This window comes from Platichthys flesus, chromosome 3, assembly GCF_949316205.1.
Source record: "Platichthys flesus chromosome 3, fPlaFle2.1, whole genome shotgun sequence".
Classification (NCBI taxonomy): domain Eukaryota; kingdom Metazoa; phylum Chordata; class Actinopteri; order Pleuronectiformes; family Pleuronectidae; genus Platichthys; species Platichthys flesus.
This window is the reverse complement of record NC_084947.1, coordinates 3,954,095-3,975,816: the sequence shown is the minus strand read 5'-3', so window position 1 is coordinate 3,975,816 and position 21,722 is coordinate 3,954,095. Positions and strand designations below refer to the sequence as shown.

The 21,722-nt window shown below is 45.5% G+C and overlaps 1 protein-coding gene across 1 annotated transcript in view; it reads right to left on the bottom strand.

Annotated features, from left to right (window-relative positions):
• Positions 1-20,355, bottom strand: part of nos1 (nitric oxide synthase 1 (neuronal)) — a 32,789-nt gene extending 12,434 nt beyond the window's left edge. Inside the window, exons 1-18 of the mRNA XM_062384788.1 lie at positions 19,568-20,355; positions 16,746-16,848; positions 13,247-13,384; positions 9,804-9,949; positions 9,497-9,659; positions 9,055-9,146; positions 7,441-7,582; positions 7,216-7,355; positions 6,163-6,337; positions 5,320-5,421; positions 5,043-5,237; positions 4,074-4,159; positions 3,435-3,579; positions 2,460-2,564; positions 2,309-2,367; positions 2,068-2,184; positions 810-984; positions 401-539 (exon numbers count right to left, since the gene is read on the bottom strand). Of these exons, the coding sequence (XP_062240772.1) occupies positions 401-539; positions 810-984; positions 2,068-2,184; positions 2,309-2,367; positions 2,460-2,564; positions 3,435-3,579; positions 4,074-4,159; positions 5,043-5,237; positions 5,320-5,421; positions 6,163-6,337; positions 7,216-7,355; positions 7,441-7,582; positions 9,055-9,146; positions 9,497-9,659; positions 9,804-9,949; positions 13,247-13,384; positions 16,746-16,848; positions 19,568-20,289 (2,944 nt within the window). The 5' untranslated portion in view covers positions 20,290-20,355. The remainder of the gene's footprint in view (positions 1-400; positions 540-809; positions 985-2,067; positions 2,185-2,308; positions 2,368-2,459; positions 2,565-3,434; positions 3,580-4,073; positions 4,160-5,042; positions 5,238-5,319; positions 5,422-6,162; positions 6,338-7,215; positions 7,356-7,440; positions 7,583-9,054; positions 9,147-9,496; positions 9,660-9,803; positions 9,950-13,246; positions 13,385-16,745; positions 16,849-19,567) is intronic.
• Positions 20,356-21,722: the final 1,367 nt, after the last annotated feature.

Here is a 21,722-nt window from a genome sequence, read left to right as displayed (position 1 = left end):
AACTAATTCTATAAAACATCTTTAAATGCTACAATGTTTTTGTTGAAATGTTTATATCTTTGCCTTTTTATTCAAAGTATTCTGTGAAATCACGTCTTTGCTATTAGATCTATGTAAGTGCTATAATTACTAAATTAATTGAGGCAATCTGGTTAAAGAGCCACTGTTATATCAGACCTGGTTCAACATTTAGGACTCTGGACCAAGATTAACAGGAAAGACAACAGAGCCTTAATCTACAGGTGATGTCATGGAGGAGCCACTGGTCTTGATCAATAAGCCCCCCCCCCCCCTTCAGATATATATTTTTTCCTGCAGCTCTCATTAGCCCTAATTGCCCTTTTAATATCAGTGCATCATCCACAGTTCATCACTCAGCTCCCACGGGGTCTTCACTTACCGTCTGTGAACGCCGGGGCCTCGGCCGTGTACGTCATGCGGAACTTGCTCTTCTTCCAGCTGCGGTCGTTGCTGATCAAGGAGTCGTTGGCCTTCTCGATGTTCACGTCATCGCCCACGCAGAACACGTCACAGGCAGCCTGGACAAGACACGACCACGGAGAAGAACAAGACGTTTATTAGTCCCTCACACCTGAACCAGCAGCTGCGTTTCAGACAGCGATAGGAAACGGTTTGGAAAATGATCTCCAGGGTTAAATGTTACCCTGACGTTTGGATTCCTTTCGAAGCACCAGAGGAATTTCAGATTTTTCTGATGTTGTTGTGGGTTTACAGTAAAGATACCGAACCAGTATGAGGTAGAAAATGAACTAATCCTAGCCCACAGGGTCTTTGCTCGAGAAACCGACCTTAAAAACCTTCTTGGCCCAGGTTCTGAACGACTCCTCCTGACCACACAGCTCATCTCCTTCTCCCATGCGTAGGATGCGCTCCCCCCCCAGCTCCTCAAACAGCGTGTCCACAGCGTGGGCAAAGGCGCAGAAGTGTGGGTAGGCCCTGGAGCCAAGGCCAAACACTGAGAACCTAAACACAAACACACAAGAAGAAGACAGAGATAGACAGGCAGGTGGTGTTTAAAAAGAAATAACACAAACACACACGTTCGCAAAACTGCCGTCACCGAGCCGGCTTTAGAATCTTGCCCTTTCCTTCCTCCACGGAAAGTTCCAAACAGTCGAAAACAGCTGACGATTTATGAATGCCTGGTTTTGTAGATGTAAACATGAGGGAGAGCGCTCTTCTGAGAACAGACAAGTCCTCCTCCTCCCCCTGCTGCTGCTGCTTCGCTGGGAAACAGTCGGCCCACATCACTTTCAGGTCGGAGGCTCCACTTCTTTATCAGATCAGCAAACTGTCCGGCGCAATAAGATTTATCATCGCTGGCAAATAAATGCACTCTGTCAAAGAGTCTGTGCTCGGAGAGGTTCACTGAACACAGTTTGAATCTGATGGGATTATGTTGTTAAACATGTCGGCACGTTATAAAAGAACTACACTTTAAATAATCTTTCATATCACTGTGTTTGTCAGAAGAAATAAAGAAAGAAGAATAAATTGACGTATACAGCTGCTAACTTACTTTCCTTTGGTTGTGATGCTGTACTAGAAAATAACAAAATACTACTACATATATATACTTACTATAATAATAATAATAATAGTCGAATGGTGACTGAAAAGACAGATTATGTTTGCAGCGTAAAAAAACCTCTACAACTTTTTTATTTTTATTTTGATCTAGACCAAATCGTACACACTCCAAAAATATTAGTCCCATTAATATGTCTGACTTTTTTTCACCAAGATCCATGAAAAACTACCGATCTTGCATTACTAAGGCAGTCAAATATATTTTCTGGATTGGCCCCTGATTCGGATCCAAACCCTGATTTAATGATTTCATGAAACATCTTTTCAGTTTTGACTCAACCCTTCTAACTAACAGACAAACAAGCACAGAAGAAAACATGTCCTGTAATTACTCTGACATCTAGTCCTCGTATCACCTGCACATCACAAGATCATTCTTGTCTGTGAACAGCCTCTTTTGAGACGAGTACAAACAAGAGTCCTCATGACTATTTGAGTTGATCCTGTTTTGTTTACCTGACATTAGCCAGAGGCCCGGTGCTCTCAAAGTTGATTCTGGGCTCCGGCTCGTCACTGGAGGACTTGCGTGTGTCCGAGTACGAGGAGACGCTGTTGAAACGGCCCTTGTAGCTCCTGGAGGAAGAAAGACATGAGATGAACGGTTGCACAACTCGAGGGGGAACAAAACAAAAAGACGGACACAGAATAAACAATAAACAGACAGGACTACAAACACAGACTGAGCGACTAAACTCACTTCCTGTCGGCTGTGTTGGATGTCGGGTGATGCATCTCCATTAAGGCAGCTCCAAATTTCTAAAGCAAGCAAAAGAACAAGTGTTAGAAATCCGTGCATCTGTCTTGTGCTCGATTCACACACGTGGTAAACACAACATCGATAAACACACCTCTCCATTCTCTGGCGGGTCACCATTGCCGAACGTGCTGGTCACCACCAACACCAGTGTCTCGTGCTCCAGGTCGACCACGTCGTACTCATCCATCGACGTGACCTGCAGGAAAGAGAGGAGAAGATGACGAGTGAATCTGGTCCTCCACTTCCGCGCCGCAGTCTTTATCTCGCTCTCACCTCGGAGACACACATTCCACACGACAGATGACTTGAGCGTGTAGATCGGGGCTGAACACACAGCCGTCGGCAGAGGAGGAGGTTCTAATGACCACTCCGTCCTGGCCTCTAACGAGAGGATAATGTGCTGCTGCCACACAATGAGCATCCATGATGCATACCACTCGACAAGATGGTGTTTGTCTGCCACGGGGGTTCTGCGCTCGCGCCTCACATGCACACACAACCGAAGGCGTGAAGGAGACAAACAGGCTTTAGCCCCGCGACAACAAAGATTTGCCCCCCCACGGGCACACGCATCTGCCCCTGCGATCCATCTACACACACCCACTCGCGGTGACACATATCCACACACTTTGCATGCATGAATCTCTCCTCTGTGGGGAAAGTAGGATATGACCTGGAGGAAAAAGCACAACAGTGTGTGATAGCGAGCAGCATGTTTTTGCTCTTCACAGATCTGCACACCCAGGGGGAGCCGGATCTTAAACTACTGCACCGCTCGACGCTTCGGTGGTTCAATCTCTCCTCTGACCCGCAGCACTTTCACTTCCCCAGAGGAAATAAAGACTGTTTCCTTCTACCCTCTCATCACATGTGCTCAGGTGGCCTCTGCGTGGCTTCCTCAGCTGGACGAGGAGGTGGGGTAGGGGTGATTGTGGTGGGGGGTGGGGGTGGGGGTGTATAGGTACGGTATAGGATTGATGTCTTTGAATTCCTCCTTTTTTCGATTACATGTTCTTACAGTGGCAGCTCTCGGGTGCGAGGTGATGCAAGGCGGGAGCAAGCGTACCTTTGCGTCGAACGCGTGCTTGAAGATTTCACAGAGAGTTTTGGCGTAGTCCTGCGATTTGCCCGTCTCCGTCGCAAACAGGATGGTGGCTTTCACCCGCTTGGCCATGGCCTGGCCCATGAGCTTGGCCGAAAACTTCACAGCCCTGCAGACGGGAAAGAGACAAGAGGGGAAACTGTAAAAGATACAGGACGAGTGAAACGCATCGTTCAAGGACTGTACGTGTTTTGATAGGAGCCACAGAAACCAACAGTGCATGTTATCGTGGTTCTCTTCACCGCGCAGCCGACATTAAGGTAGCGGATGGGTGACAATTGTGATTACCTAGTTTGTCATCTCCTTCGGGCCAATTATATAAATAGAGAAGCACACATGCATCCGGAGACAGAACCCTGACAAAGCTCTGATTACTCCCCGAGGGGCTGATTGGATGAGGTTCACCAGCTTCCTTCCCGATGGTTGAACTTTTGTCAGAGGAGTGATTACTTGTTTGGCCCTAAATGATCTTACACACATTCTTCAGCATATTATCGTTGACATTTAGGACAGAACAAGAAGAAACAAAATCCCCAAACAAAACAGAAGACTTGTGTGTGTGCGTGTGTCTGTGTGTGTGTGTGTGTGTGTGTTCACACTCACTTGGCAAGCTTCTTGAATCCAATGGCTCTTTTCTTTGTGGGAGTCCCGTTGACACCTTTCCACACGTGGGTATTCCATGGATCAGCCTGATAAAGAAAAAGAGGGTTCAGACCTTTTCGTTTAAAATCAATTTTCAAGACAGGGAGATATTGTCTGTGTCTCCCAATGTTGACTTGGTAGAGTGGAGCCTAAATTCACTTTCTTTTAACGGGGCTCCTCTTCCTCCTTTCCAGGTAATGATTTCCAAGTTTAACTTCCCTTAATGACTTCCTTTATTTAGCTGAGCAGCCGAGTAATTTGTTAACATGAGTGCGTCTCTATATTTGTGGTGATGCCCTCTAGCGAACACACAACACCCTGTGAATTACATTACAGACAGTTCTACCTCGGTGGTGAATTCGTTCAGAGGGAAAAGGTGACGCTATAAACATAGTCAGTGCTCAGGATTTTTTATTGTATAGCCCATGGCTGGCTCCTGGTCTGTTTTGAGTGATATACTATATAAAGAATGGTTCCATCTGTTCTCAAGAGTTCAATCAGTTCAGTTTAATGACAGGTGAAACGTTCAGGGGCGTCGCAACAGGGTGCGCAAAGCAGGCATCACCCTGGGGCCGATACGGTGTGTACAGGAGACTGCAACAACAACACGGTGGGAACCCAGAAAAGTCCCCAAGTCACTAACTTTCTGCCGGAGTATCTTTTAGAGGTGACTTAAATGTGTAAAAGTTTGTGTGAGATCTATCTAGGAAGGTTTTTTGGTTTCAGCCTCTTTACTTGTATCTACTCAAAGCTAAAGGGTACAGAGCTTTGAAAAAGGGTATTTGTTCCTAAACAGGCCCCTATGGTCTCCTTTGCCCCAAGGCCCCTGAAGTTCCTTGTTACTCTCCTGGTGGCCTTTTCAAGAATGTCAAGCAAATGCAGTCGACATCGTAACAGTGGAGTGAGACCGAGGATCTCACATCAGCTCACCTGGTACTCGAAGGAGGGGGTGAGGCGGTAGTTGAGCATTTCTTGGTGGAAAACCGGTGTGATGCTTCCCGACATGGGAGGCACGATCCACACCCAGTCGCCGGGACAGCCGCCTCGCACCCGGTACTCGTTCTCCATGTGCTTCATGAAGGACTCAGTCGCAGAGTGGTGGTCCACTATGGTCACTTTGCAGGTCTGAAATAAAGAGGAAGAGATTGTTAGTCAAAATATCTGTTCTACTTTAACATAGATGATATGGATGTAGAGATGAACGCACCTGGAAGCTGTAGAGAACAGCAATGTTGATCTCCACCAGCGCCTGGTCCTTCCACAGAGAGGAAGTCTTCCTGGTGTCTAAGGCCATCTTGTTAGCAACTTCCTGTTTGAGATGTAAAGAAAATGGAATACGACCGACAGGAAAGTCGGTGTGAACATTGTGCTTCACATTATAGGTATTCTAGCTGGATGTTTCAGTGTCTGTCAAGCCTGAGGTTCAAGTAAGTTTAACGCGTTCAGCAGATGCTAAATAAAAATAAGTTGGAAGCATAATTTCTTAACGTTCGTCAACATCTGGGACGAAATATAATTAGAGTAACGATGTCTTCAATGTTTTGTTTTTTATCCTCAATGACTAAGATTAAAGCTCGAGAGCAGGTTTTTCTTATTTTCTTATTCACCAAATAATGCAAATTACTGCACAGAACAAAACTAAAGAATAATACACAAGCACAAGAATAATCCTCTAAAATCGCCACCCGTGTGTCCTGCAGTGGACGAACTGGACAATCTAGGTCTTTATCACAGGCATTAGGATGAGAATCTGTCCAATATGTCCAAATATAAGACATTCATTTGAATTCATGTGCCAAATGTTATCCTCTAAATAATCTATCACACAACGTTCACACATATTTTGGATCAACATCCCTCTGTGTAATTTGTGTCTAGAGAGTTTGCAACAGACAATTGCTGCTCATCAGCTTTTTCCTCAGTGTGCACAGCACCACTGTTTCCTGATTGGGTCACTTGGTAACACAGCACACGCTCCTCCCTGCACACGGCTCAATCTGTGCCTCTCTCCGACAGATCATGACTCTGTATCTTTGGCACGGCACTCTACCTCCAGAATGTTGTAGCGTGAGCTGTCGCAGAAATCCCTCACACCGATCTCCGTGCCCATGTACCACCCACTGAAGGGGCAGCAGGTGAACTCCAGGCCGCCGATCTCCAGCAGCATGTTGGACACCGCCGGGAGGCTGTACCACTTCAGGTCCAGGTCTTTGAACCACTCGTACCTGAGCGGAGAAACGGTCCATATTGAAAATGGGGTCTGGTAAAAGTCCAACAACTGCAATATGCACAGCCAGTTTTCACGAGCACAGGTACTTACCCCCTTGGACACATACCGTGAAAAAAGGAGTGCAGCCAAAACACACATTAACAAAAAAAATATCCACTCTCTACAGCTTTTCATTGCTGGACAGCAGACGGCACCACTCGCTCCTCGCGTCCTCTAGAGGAACTGTTGACACTGCTTTCAGTGCATTATTTGCAGAGCTGGATCTAATCTCGTGTAATGATGAGATGCTCGTAGTGATCGCGTCCCGTGCCAAGCTGCTGCCAGAGCTTAGGGCCAGCTGATGCAGGGTATGGAGCAGAGGGATGCCAGGTTTCTTTGGGGGGGAGAGTATGGCAGGGAGATCAGTGTGTCAAGGGATTGTGAAATGCTTTCAACGCAGCGTGTAGTGACGCTGTGGTATCTCTGTGTGCATCTGTGTCTGCGTGTCTGAAAGCAAGTCTAGCCATAATACCCAATTCTTTATTGTGATTATGGGTATTAGACGCAGCAGCTTAATGCTTCCACTCTCAAGGGCGATACAGCTTTTAGACAGAAGCTGCTGTCGAGAGAAGTTTTCGTAAAACATAAACGCACTCGGATAAAAAAGGAAGGATGCTCAAAAACGCACTAACAAGTCCCATGCTAACCACAGAACTGGCATCAGAACAGTGGGAGTTTAACCCAATCAGACATCTAGCTAAAAAGTATCCCATTGATTGAGAAGGGTTTGTTGGAGATATATGAGTGGGTGGAGGTCTTGGTGTGCAGTCCCCTCTGTTCTTTGTTTCTGCAGAACTCTTTATATCTCGTGCTCAGGAGGGAAGCTGAACTCACTTTGGGTGTGTAATCGGCACCTCCAGGACGAGGTCTTCAGGGATCTCAAACAGCTCAGGGTCATTTCCACTGGCTTGCAGCAGGAGGGGCAGGACGTCGAAACGACCTTTCGGAGCTTTCCACCCGAGCTGCGTGACGATCTAGAGACCAGAACAAACATCTGAGCTGAGTACAAACAGGGTTCGTCTTCTTCCTGTGTCACGCTCTGCTGCTCCTCTCCTGTACCTCGGTAAATTCGACGTTAGCAGGGTCTCCCACGATGAGTCCATCAGGCTGTTTATAGCCTGCGTAACGAATCAGCTGACTGTTCCACACTCGAAAGTCGTGTTTGCTATCTGTCCTCGGAGGAAATATGGTGATGGCCGACCTGCAAGAAAAGAACAAAGCTTTAATCGAGTTTCGCTACATTTGAACCCGATTACTAGTTTTGTTTTTGGTCTGAATATCTTGAAAAATGCTGAGATTAGTGTAAAATAAACTGTGCTCCAGTATTATCTTAGGTTACAACATGTTAATCCTGCCAACCACACATTATATAGTATATATGGATTGTTAAGTATGATTATCAACAGACGTTTGGAAATTGTGCACGTAATCCATAACATAAGCCATTTAACCCTGTTCTGTCAGAGGTCTGAGCTCCGCTACCTTTGGCCGCTTCTACATGTCGGTGGTGTTTTAATGTCACGACCGGGGAAAAGTGTTAATGCTGCTAAGCTGTAAGTCGCTGAGGGGTTAGTGCAGCTGCTGGGAATCTGGGCCAGTTGTGCCTGCAGCCAACATCTGTAGGAAACAGTTCCTCAGCCTGGCTTGCAGGTTGCTGTTAGTGGTGACACCAGTTATCTGTCTTTTTTAGAACTTATAGAATTCTAAGCTACAGATCAAACAAGTAATGATGCATGAATAAATATGGGTTGCCAGGTTGTCAAAATCCTGTGTAAGAGTTGTTGTATTGTATTGAAAACAATCAATATATTGGCATCTTATTAATTCCTGCAAGTGCAAATGAGAAATTATGATCAATGTTAAATTTACATTATAAGTAGAGAAACGTAAAAACCAGCAACAAAGATTTTTCACAACATTTACTCTGATTATTCACTTTGAACTGAGCGATATTATATATATTATAATATATTTCACCATTCACAGCTATAACTAAATCTCCTCACAAACTTGAAATCATCCTCCAGCTTCACTACTTAGAAAACATCTGACTCTCAGTCGTCTTGCGTCACTTTCGGAATCATCTCTGCAACATTGACAGGTGATTTCAGATAAGCAAACAAAATTCCCAGACTATTGCAACATATTGCAATTACACAACTTGTTTGTATATACGTCTGTGTTTATTTATGTCAACGTGAGCCTCGGCCAGGATGTTGCGCTGCCTCTTATCAACATCTGTACACGAGCTGTCCCTCCGAAGGCCAGACCGAGTAAAGCAATGATTCAGAAGCCATCCATCAACCCAGGGGTGAATATTGAGATGTCACATGTGATTAGGGATTTGGCAGAAAGCAAGCGAGAGCCGCGCAGGTCTGACAAATGACTGCTTGTTAGCAAGGTCTGCCGCCGCGCCGACAGGGCAGCGATCGGCGCCGAGACGCTGACAGACAGACAGGGAGCAGATAGTGTCAGATCCAGCGTTAAGAGACAGAGCGCTCACTGACAGATGGGACTGCGGGTCAAGTCAGGGTAGTCGGGGATGGAGAGGGGGTGATAAGAGACACGGAGGGAGCAGATGGGAGGAGGAGTGAGTGGAGGAACAGACAGAGTCCAACAAAACCAACTGAAAAAAAGACGACAAAAGGAAACAAGGGTTTTGTTGCCTCTTACCTCAGGTTGCCTTTGTTGGTGGCGTACTTGATGTGGTTGCAGATGTAGTTGTACATTCCGTGAGCCGTTGTGCAGTCTCGAGCATCGAAAACCTGGAAAGCAAATGGCAATGTTTTTAAACTACATAAATAAAATCATATGATTTCGCTCAGACTTTAATGTGCAAGCAGATAAAAGATAGTTTTGCTTTTCACTATGTCTTTGAATACCTTGACTATTGAAGAGTAGCAGAAATATCAGTTTAAGGAATAAGCTATTTTGAATCTCCTTTATTGTCTCAATACGCTCTGTTCTCAAAAACATCTATAACTGCAATTTAAATAAAGTTTGTTATTATTATTATTAATGGTAGTAACCACATTAAATGTCCATTTGTATAGAGCAGCATAGAAACTGTTTCTAGCACTGACAGCCCTAAGCCATGATTGCAGTAACACTGCACCTGTAGTTTGGACCATTGAATCCTCCCGACACATCTGGCTGCGTTCCTCCAGGCGTGCTTGGCTCCATAGATCAGCTCAGTGTCTTTTAGCTGATATGTTCCCGAAGCATCAATCTCCTTGGTGACCTCCTCCAGCCTGTCCACGTGGGCCTTGGAGCCATTCCTGTGAACCAGGACACCGGGACAGGTGAGTCAGAGAACACAGTAACATGTACCTACCTATAAGTCAAAGTGTTGAGCATGAGGAAGGAATAACTAAAGTTGAACCCTTTCACAGTATGAATACACTGCTGCAGGCCGTGCTTGCCTTTTGATGGAGGTGTAGTACTGATCGATGAAGTCTGTGGCCAGTGGGAGAAGCTCCTCTGGGGATCGGACCTCGTCTGGTTTGCGGGCGTGCGTGTTGGGTATCATCACAGAGCCGATACACACGTTCTCACTGCAGATCGGCAACTGACGAGACAAACAAGAAGACAGATGAGGGGGGGGTTTCCCGGGGATGAATTCTGCAGCATCGAGATACGACCGAAGATCCAGGTGACGTCTGCAAATATCCACAAAATCTGCTTCCCAGCCTGAGTAACACTAACAGAATCCCAGTGCCCGATTAAATACGCACAAAAAAGAGCTGCTAACCATCCTTTTAATTCACAAAAGGCCAGAACTATCACATTCACCTCTTTTTCTATTAATTTTAATCTTACCGAGTATTGGCTCTGCTTGATTTTGAACAGACACAGGAAATTCTTGATTCATACTTTATTAGATTGAAAGAGAAACAAAAGCTTTTTGCAAATCACATTTGCTTCTTGCTCATCTTTTAACTTCAGCTGATAATCAGATGGAGCAACCCTCAGGGGAAAGATGTGCTTACATGCTATAGGACCCTGTTGAGATGGTCTCTATCTTTGCTAAACAACCCAAATAAAAACCTAATTAAATGCTGCTCTGAAGCCATTAAAGATGAATTTTCCATATGGATAAACATACTTGTCCCAGGACACAACACACAAAAGTGCCAATATGAAATAAACTATAAAAGAAACAGTTTAGTTTTTTCATTTAGAAACATTTTTAAGTTTGTCAACTCCAGTTGTGTCACGATTCCGGCGCCACTCGATGTCATTAAGGGTTTGGAGAAATAGGTTCTGAACTCTGAACTGGAAAAGATCCTCGCTGTTTTACAATCTCTGTCATGATATCGCTCGCACATGGCCGGCCCGAATATTTAGTGAATGAGTAAGTGGGTGAGTCACAGATTGGTTTCCTTCAGGAAGAGAGAAAAGAGCGAGGAGGAAATTTGCTCATCGCTGGGAGCGACCTTGTGTGGTCAGTTTAATATGATTAGAGTTGAAGTCAGCTGTCGCTTTGGCTCGCCGTGAATGCCTTCACCGGCTCAGATTGAATGAGTGAGCGAGGAGCGACGACAGCACCGATAGCGGAGGCGTGCAGCCCAAGAGGAAATTTGACAATGACCCCAACCCTGCTAAAATTGGCTCGTTACACTGAACCACCCACTTGCACTGTCCAAATACACGGCATGAACCGGCAGCCCGTCCAAAATAAACCTCCCTTAGTGTGTCCTCTCCACCCCCCCCCCCCCCCCCTAAAAGAGACAAAACAGCTGGTGAACAAGACTAATGCGAACATCAGTGTCACAACAAAGGAAAACGTGACCGAGAAAACAAAGATTAAAGATAAACACGTGATTGAACGTGAAAATAAGAAGAGAGAGCAACATGAGATGAGACAAGAGGTGACGGAGTAAAAAGGGGGGGAAATGGATGAGGAGAGTGTTAAAAATAAAACAAAGGAATCACTCGTGCTCCAGCACTTCCGCTCATCGCGCTGCTCCGGGCATTCATGCCATCCAGCTGTCCTCTTAACGAAAAGACGGATCATCCTCCAACGTAGCAGCGTCTGTGATATATATAATAAATCTGAAGATGCCATTACAGGCCATTCATTGGGATGCACACGGCCGCCTGTCCGATAAGTCACCGAGGTAATTAGGCGGCTGTTTGCCGTTCTCGAATGGCTGCGGCGTTTTCGGGGGTGAATGCTCAAACAGCAGGGCTCACCTTGCTCGGCAGACCGGCTTACTAACTAGAGGAGGACACTTTGGCTGCATAGTAAGATGGAGAAAGAAATGGAGGGACGGACGGAGCTGATGGATGAAGGGGGACGAACACAGGAACATTTTACTTTGTTTGGAGTTGGGATTCTAAATGCCCTCACGTTTAGCTTTTAACTCACAATGAGGAAATCCACAAAACTAATTCTAAAGGAGTTTCAAAGTCCACACATGGTCAAGGTGGATAATGGGTCATTGGTTCATTTCAACCCGGACCATGATATTCACTAATCACATATACAACAATTGAGTTTAAGAACCAAAACTAATTCTTAACTTTAAACCAAGTAGAACAGAAGCTACAGTTTTCTCGAGGATTGACTTCTGTGCTTGGGTTGTGATATAAATATGGTGTTTACATGCATGTGACAAACATATGTGTCACATGCAAGACAGGGCAACATATGTCACGCATGGAGAAACGCATGTTCCCACGCATTCCCCATCAAGACGCAGGGCATGAGCAGAATAACCCATCCAGGAAGTAATCAGGTGGAATCTTTAACACAGAGAGCTGCAGGTTTTTCTCCTGATTAGTTTATAAAGGTTTAAAGTAATCCTTTAAAACTTGTTAAAGATGCCTCTCTTTCAATGCATCACTATTAAGCCAAGAATACAAGATATCCACCGAACAAGGAAGAGATTCTTTCTTTTCTGCTGTTTTCTGTTTCCTTTCCCCAAACCTCCATCACACCCTTTTCTCACATTCTGGCTAAAGACCAATGATCTGGATCCAAAACAGTTCAGACGTGAGCTCTGTGACGTCTGAGGAGACAGTGAGGAACAGAAAAGAGCCATTATTCTTCAATCTACTTGACTTGTAAATGATGTGTCGGTAAGTCCGCAGGCTGAATGTTTGCTCAGTCGACTGTATCCTCTGTTCATCGGGGCCTTTAAGATGCTGCTAAATGCACAGATATCTGTCGGCGTCGTGGGCGGACCTTCTCTAGAAAGCTTTACATGTCACTGCAGAGACGAGTTCGAATGTGTCATCGCGTTAGCTCCAGATTCATGAACGACCGATAAAAGCCTCACGTTAGCTCTTTGCTATATTTCCATAGATTAACCAGGTCGAACTCTGTGCAGCTCTTTGTATTTGTAGAATCACAAAGGTGCTGGTTTAATGTTTTCTTTCATTCTCCTCTCTCATATGCAAATTAGGTGAATACAATATTCAAAACGCCTTTTATTTAAAGTGCAGACACACAACGTTTTGAAATCATTATTTTGAAATGTTATTATCGAACAAAGATATACATTTTAAGTAACGGTTGACCATTCAAATAGATTCAATTCAATATACTAAATCTCCTTGTGCTTTTGGATGTTGGATAATTCTGATAATGGACTTTACAAAGTTGTGTTTATTAAAAATCTCATTTCACCTCATTTTATCAGACACCTGATGCTGTTGCACTGCATTGCAGCAGCATCAGGTGTTTTATCAGCGTCAGGGCAGAAAGAAACCAGAGAACTTCACAGTTCTTCATTTAGATTCAACACTAGAAACTCATCGCTGGAACAGAATGACTTAAATCCAGTCCTTGCCAGGACAACAGATGTAAATGCTGCAGTGGACGACTTTGTTCAATCTTGAATGAGACTCATTTCCATACCTTGCTGGAGCTGTGGTGGAGGACGTCGCTGTACACGGTGCCAGTCTCCCAGTTCTTGATCTTGAGGAATCGGGGGCATTTGGAGGGACTTCCGTTCTGCAGGGTCTTAGTCGGGGAGGCGCTGCCCTGTTGCGGAGGCTGGAAAGGAAACACAGACACACATAAACATGAAACATTTCTGAATTCATTACATCTGCCTCATGCATTCTGACCTCAAGCAGACATTCGGTGCAGTCTGGGTGAGATGTTAATGACTCGGAGTCGTACTGAGATAAGATGAAAAGTGGTACAGCCCCCCCATCAACGGCAATGAATCTGATTGCACTCGTTTGACATTGATTGGCAGGTTAATGACAGACATATCCTGGATAATATCTGGAGGTCTTTTTAACAGGATTCTTAGACTCACAGACTTATTGGCAGAATCTTTTTCATTCTCTCTCTTGCTCTCACATTTTCTGGTTTAGTTCCCACACCGGGATGAAGGCAATCAGCCCCTAACAGCAGGTGAATGACAAGCTAACTCCTGGCTCACTGGCTTTCCCAATATTGTCGCAGTTGACTGATGAATGCCTGCAATTTAACCCCCAAACCCGACTGTACGTGCTCCTATTGAAAGAAACGGAGTGATTGCCAAAGATCGAGAGCAATCAATCCGAAACCTTGCACGGCAGCGATAATGACAGATCATGTCTCTGTTATTCAAGTCTCTGAATAACAGAGACATGATCTCCCCTTCCTTCCAGGAGGATGAATACCAACATTGTCACACAGGTTGAGTCTCATTGTCATTTTGTGAGTCCCCTCGAACAGCAGAGAGAAATTAGGAGATTTGAATCGAATTTGACTTTGCACACACACGGGGAGAGCAAAGAGCTCGGCTCCTGTGTGTGTGTGCTCCGGCTCAAACCTCAATAATCTCAGATATGACAAACTGTCACCGCCGAGGCCGGAGACAGGAGATGAAGATCGTTGTACCGTAAAGTGATTCTCAGCCGATCGGACAAAGAGAGACAGGTGCACCGGGTTCAAGCCTGTTGGCGTAAGAGACGCGGAGCAGTTGTGTGTTGTGTTAATATTCAGCTTGTCGTTCACTGACCGGAAGCTATAGCTTTGGCATTTACATTTAAAAAAAAGTCCTTTCTATTAAGGCTACATGAAGTTTTCAGAGCAACACATTTATATCAACAACCCGTCAATGTCAGTTTATGTCTTTTAGCACATGTGCTGTTTTTTAAATGTCGTGTCGTGATGGAGGAACATTCTTATGCCTAGGAGACTTTTCTTGAATGTGCGATCAGCAAATGAAATAATACTGAAATCACATTGCAGGTGAAAATTATGGGCACGAGAGCCAGTGAGGTAAAAAGCAGCAGTTATGTGTCAATTAACAATTTTGCTCAACGAGTTTAAAACATTGCGTTACAGTTTGACGGAGTTTCACAGTGAATGAAGCTGTCAAGTTTGGTTGTATTTAATACTGAGAGCATGAGTGATGAGTCATCAAGGAGCTGCTCATTGACAGATGTCTTGAGATTAGGATATGGCATTTAGGAAGTCGAAAAAAAGCAAATTTTAAAGTTCTTGTTTAGCTTTTCCAAAACCAAAGAAAGGGACAAAACTGTCAAACCCTAAAAGCTAAAAAGAAAGGGTTAGGGTTAGGGTTAGGGTTAAAATCAAATCAAATCTTTAAAATCTTGAATTTGGAACAGTAACTCTATTTTCTTTAAAGTCTATGGTACCAATTAGCCTCGGTTAGCTAAATTAGCTCGCTTGGCACATTTATCAATCCAATGGTAAGAAGAAAAAGATCTGCTACGAAGGATTGACTAAATCTGGGTGAGAAGAAGCAAATGGTAAATGGTAAAAATATCTTTTTTAATGGTGAATCTTCTCCCAGGTTCTGCGTATTCCCTCACGAACATATAACCAATCATACGAATCCCATCACACGCCAATCACAGGGCCTCCGTGCCAATAAGGTGGAGATGTGACAGATGGGAGCAGCCATGGAGCTCCACATTAAGATAATTGGAGCTAATCCGATAACAGATAATGACACTGCGGAGTGTGATCACCACAGTCTCTCTGGTAAATGCAGTTAAGCACTCAAAGTTTCTCCATTTCCCCATAAATTAAAACTCCTCACGAGAAAAGGAGATGGTGTGTGTGCATGACGGGGGGGGGGGGGGAGGAGAAGAACTTGAGAGATGAAATACTCGTTAGCCATTTAATATTCATATTTGCTCTTGTCATGTTTTTTAAGACAGGTTAATTTATGGTTTTAACAATTGATTCGGGGATGATTAGGCCACAGCTTGCTAAGTAAGGAGGCCCGGAGGCACAGTCTCTGCTTTTTAATGGCTCATCACAAGGTTTGTTCTCCAGGAGTCGCTCGCTGGTGGAATTTGACAGAACATTCTGCCACCTATCCTTTTTAACAGGCTTATTAAACATTAAATTATGCAGGAGCAGAAGCTGGAGCTGGAGGCACGAGGACAATCCTCCCCCGATGTGAGGAAACTCATTTGCAGGCCGTCGACGTGTCACTTTTAAATCCTCGTATTTTAACGCTGGAGAAATTTGTCCGAATTTCCCTGAAACAATTTTTACATGTGCTTTTCTATGGATTTAATTGAGTCTATTGAATTCACACTTAGCGATGGGGCATCAACGTCACCGGTGTCTCGCCGCAGGCCCGGGGGGGAACTTCCTGCTGCATGAAGTCAGTACACATGCGTCTACTGGACACACACATCCACTGATTTTTACATCTCAAACACACCTTCTTCCAGGAAAAGACACAAGGCTTCTTACCATATCGCACACACACGTCCTCTCCAGCTACCCCCCCCCCCCCCCCCCCCCTTCTTCTCCAGCACACTCTCATACACATGTTTTCCCCGGGCCTGCACATTAACACTCTCATCTCCGCAGGTCTGAGGGGCCGGATCATTTCAAGAGGGGCCGCATTTGCCGGCGAGAGATGCATCGGCAGCTGCGTGCATTCATTAGACCTCCTGGAATCGCCTCGCCCCATCCGGTCCCATTGATGGGGACGGGGGGGGGCGACGTCACGGACGCGGCCCATGTGCAGATTACGACACTCAGACCTGTGACCAGACCCTTCTGTGTAGAAGCCATAAGCCGGATTTAATGCCGCGCCAGCTTGCAACCGGAAGGATTTAATGCCAAGGTGATGGGATCTCAAGCAAAGGATTTATTACTTTGTGCAAAGAAGCAACTTGGGCGTGCGTGCTCAGTTTCTGATGCCGTGGAATGGGCCAATAGTGTGGATTAATGTGTAGGGCTGAAGAGCCAGACAGGCCGCAGCGGTCATGGGTACACATGCATTACACAGCTCGAGATCCACTGAGCAAACGGCTGCGTCGCAAAACACACACAAACAAAAGCGCAGATGGATCTTTGAGCTTCTCATCGAGCACAGTCTCTTTTCTTTAACATGATCTTTTGCTCATTTGGATTTGTTTCACTTTACCTTGTCAGGGCCAGTGTTGTTGAACACCACCGGCATGTTTTCCAGCATCCTGTCGTTATCTGACGCCAGCTGGGGAGATGTGCCATTTCCCACGCCAAGGTCCCTGGAAGTCACAAACAGATTTCTGTCAGGTGTGTGAGCCTGCACCTGCGTCACTTTCAGATCCCGGCCAAACCATGCATACATGCACACTAATGCAAACAGACAGAGATGGATCGTGAAAAGATTACTCAGTTCAGTTTTCTGATAAATCCCTGCACGGCCTCACGTGTCCCCACATGCCCTCCTGTGCTGGACTCACCGGGCGGGGGGGCTCAGCTCGACTGTCATCAGGCTTCTCCTCTGTTAAATTATCTGCACCTGTTGCAGAGGCACAACTTTCTCCTATGTGGGTCAGCGCCGGCAATTTTCACCACAGCTTCCCTCCAACTTTTTGAAAAAGAAGTTTGTTCCCCTGCTGCCCTCAAATGAGACTTGTGTCAGTGTGGCTGTGGCTCGGTGGGGGGGCAGCCTCTAACCTGAAGGACGGCAGATCAAAGCCAGTCTTTCCCGTTCTTTGGCCATCAAACCTGGAAAACCACTTCTTGGAATTTTCTTCTTCCTCTTTAAATTCACTACCTTTGTCTTGTTTGTTGACAATTGCATTCTTTAAAGATATTTCCGGGGGAAGTTTGCTTTGACTTCCTTTATCCTGAGCCCAAAATTAGGAGAAGACCCGCGGGACAGGCTTCCGAGGCCTCAAGCCGCCGTATGTGGGGTGGCGACTATGGAAGTTAGAGTTTTGTTTGTAGAAATATTGACATTGATATTCATTATGCCTCTGTATTTCCCTGCCTGCTAGCCTGCAAAGTTCTTCGCCTCTGTGGCCTGAATTTTTCGGCAACGTTCATACCAGTGTCAATGTTGCCGTTGCCTGGCAGCAGTGTTCTCACAACTTCCCACGTCGTAACCACGAGCTCACGAGTTCCAGTTTGTGAAAATAAAAAAAACAAAAAAAAAAATACCCCTTGCAAGTGAAAAGTTATTTCAAAAGCCATATTGAAGTGACATTTTTGTGATTTCAAACACGATTTGTCACGTTCCAGATTTGTATCTCACTCTGAGCTGTATCTTGTGAGACTGAAGGAGGGGAGGGGGGGGGGGGGGGGGGCGTCCCTGTGCTGCCGATGTGGCAGAAACTCATCGGCGTGATTTCCAGTTTGCTTTCATTCCAATTCAAAAACGCCCACACAAACACACACCCACAACAGACATCGCCTTCTACTGCCTCTCACACTACCCCCCCCCCTCCTAAACACACACACACTCATGCACACATATATACGGATGAGCACGTGTCCTTGCCAATTGTTAATCCTTACGTCCCTTCTCCCCTGTCACACTCCATCTCTTCCTTGCCACAGTTTGTAAAAGCATATTCGTCCACATATATCGGGGGGGGGGGGGGGGGGGGGGCGGTCATTAGCATCGACTCTGCTCTGAAGACAAGCCAGCGGTTATCATGTGCCGCTCTATTCCAGCCAAATTGGATCAAGGAAATAATTTGAGAGATGTTATTGCAGAAAATGTAGCTGGAAAATGACAGATCACAGAATATAAAACACAGTTAACTGACCCCTTCCTGACGCGTGCTTTTAGATTATTCACAAGGTTTCAGAACTCCACTTCTGTGCAGGCAGGTGGTCAAATTACCAAAAGTTATTTTCACCAGACTCCACTGTTCCTACTTTTTTTTAATCTGAGCCTGTGCGTCATTAGAAAGCAGTGAATCACTCCGAGTCCTTATGAAGGAGATGAGGATGTGCCGGAGTGGTCAAGAATGAGATATCGATTCAGAAGAGAGTGTCGCCTCAATCTGATTTCAATCGGTCGGGGGAGCACAATGGCAGATAACCGAGACGCCAATACCAGCAGTGCACTGGGATGGAGTATCGGCTCAGACTGAGCGGCCTCATGAAGAACTTCTGCAGAACGAACACTTGAAACGAACAAAAATCAATCTCACTTTGAATCTGAAAACAAGGTGATGGGTTAAATATACATAATAACCCTGCTGCAGCTGCTCTTCAGAAGAAAAGATTTGTTCTCTTTAAAAGCGAATAACAAACAGGTCTGTGATGAGCTTTGTGTTGCAGTGGAATCTAATCATGTCTCTGATGATTCTCCTGAAGGAAGCACCTGTCTCTCAGGGACAATATCCGAGCTGCAGCAAAACGTCAAATAAACGCAGATTACAAGGAAGTTTTGAATCTTTAACATTAAATATCAAAACTTTCTGTGGTAGATAAAGTGAGACAATGCAGGACGTTTAATTTAAAGAATAGAATATTTTTCAAAGGCGATTGAAGTATTTGTTAAAGGATGTTTTTAAGATGCTAGTGTTTCATCACTTTATGTTGGGTTTCTCTCTGTTATGGTCTTGTTGTGTGACCTTATGATGTTAAGTGATAATAATACATATTATACTTATAGTATGTAATTGAATGTACAGCCTGCAGCACTTGAAGCAGTTGTTCCAGCTGCTGAAATGGTCATGACGAATGTTGTCGTCTTAAGTGAGGTTGGCGAGGGAGCCGACAGTAATTACTTGGCTCGGGGTACTTACTTGCACACTGAGTCACATTAGGTGAATGAGAGCCTGACTGAGAGTGTGTAGCAATAAGTGCAACACAGCTGGTTGGTGGAGCTCAGGGACTGTGGCCCAGGCAACAACCACATTCCTGAAGAGTCCTTCAGGCCCGCTCGATCTAATTCTTACCAGAACCAAGCAGGGAGGCACTTGGGCTCAGGGATCAATAAGGTGGTATCACATCACACATTACCAGGCCACTTGAATCTCGGCGTCCCTTCTCCCGGCATTCCTCTGGCCCTCTCCATTGATCTCCTTTTTGCTGTTCCTGATGAGGCGCAGCACGGGTTCGATCTCCTTCAGCAGCTCGTTGTTCTCCTCCATCCCGTTGCACAGGAGGCCCCCGCGGCCCCCGTCCCTCATCAGCAGGGGGTCCTGGGCCTGTAGGCCTCCCCTCTGCAGGAAGGACTGGGTGATGGACGGAGAGGACAGGTTCTCTATGGCCCTGAGCTGGGGCTCCTTGTTGACCTGCTGCTGCTGCCCGGGGCTGAAGGGACTGAGAGGGGAGCAGTGCTCGTAGGACTTTGAGGCCGGGTAGGCCGGGCGGGTCACCCTCACTGTGCGCTGGCGGCCTTCTCCACACAGGGTGGTCTCCAGGTGGGTGGTGAAGCCCTCGGGCCCGCGCAGGATGAGCACGGCGTGGCTCTCGGGGGACACGTTCTTCAGCGTCTCCAGGGCCCGCTCGTAGGACAGGTCCACCAGGGGCCGGTTGTTGACGGCCAGGACGATGTCGCCCACCTGCACCAGGCCGCACTCCTCCGCCGCGCCGCCCCGGATCAGGTCCGACACGATGACCGGCGGCTTGGACACCCTCTGCTTCACCAGGAAACCTAGACCGCCGACCTTCCTCTTGAAGAGACGCACTGAGATGATGTTGGGCTGCAGCTGGCACACCGTGGGCTCAGACTCCTGCATGTTGCCTGCGTGAGACTACTGCCGTGCGTGTGCGTGCGTGTGCTTCTCTAGGATTGTGTGTGCGCTCTCAGGGATATTTCTGAAAAGCAACAGAGAGAGAAAGAGGAGGGGGGGGGGGGGCAGAAGTTCTATTAGTTTCAGGGGCAATTACTTTGTGTGCATGATTTCCAGTGTGTCCAGGACGGTTTGTGAGTCGTTAAAGCAGAGTGTTTTCAGAAGGTAATATCTCACAGATCATTAAGTCCTGTTGAGCCACAGAAGCAGGAATAACCTCACGGACATAAAAAATCTATTATCCGACTAATCAGACCAACGTGTGCCTGTGTGATTCTCAACATTCTCATTCCGGAGGAAAGTCGCGTTCTAAAGGCAAATATTGGCTCCGCTACACGAAACCAGCAGGTTCTTGTTCTGGGATCTTTTACATTTCAGGGGTAAATATTGGACTTTTTAACAAGCTACATTTAATTAACATAATTGAGATTATTTCACCCATGTCCATTTGGTTGGTTTTGTTTTTGTGGGTCAGGGAAAAATCCATCAAATCTTTGTTCAGAACCGGATTTCAACATTAGTTAGAACACTTTCTTCACACTTAATTCCTGGATCTTGATGATATGAGTTTGTTACAATTTGGTGCAGATGCAAAAAAACAAATCCCGATCTAGTGAATATTAATGTGGATTGTTGGGCCTTGGCTGGCGTATGAGTTTTGACTCTAAAGCTTCAAATATCCAACAATATAAACTGCTCATATCTGTGTGTGGAATTCAATGGCTCATGCTCATCCATTTCATTCTGCTCACGGGGTATTTATTCTGTGGAGATTGCATATTAATCATATTCTACTAATATTTGTATATCTTCTTGCATTTATACTGCAAGTTTTACTTACTTATTATTACTTCTACTGAGGCCTGCTTTGACTGTTTACCTCTTGAGGGTCTAAAGGAATAATCTTATTTTCTGTTAAAATGTTAATTACTGATAGTGATCCAGTAATTTAGCCTGACGCCATCGACAGAATCTGTTCTGAATATGTTTCCTTTATCATGCTGAGATTTGTAAGTAATGGATTTTTCCTCTGACCCTGCAGCGAGAAGGACACGTGAAATATTGGGTTTTGTTTTCCTCCATTTGCAGCCAGCTCTGGGTGCAATGATCCGTCTGCTTGTGCAACGGCAACCTTAGAAATCCCCAGTTTCATTCCTGTTGCATTCAGACACAAAGGTTCGCCTGTAACGGAGCTGACACTGTAGCCAAGAACGTGTTATTTCAAATTCAATGAATTCAAAGCCTCTTCAAAACTCTACATGCAAAAACATGATAACATGAGCTTCTTTGTGTAATCACGAAAACGAAACTTTTCGGGAAACAACAAATCCAGGCCGATCCCTCCGCTTCTCAGGTCCTTTTGTTTCACTCTGTGCACC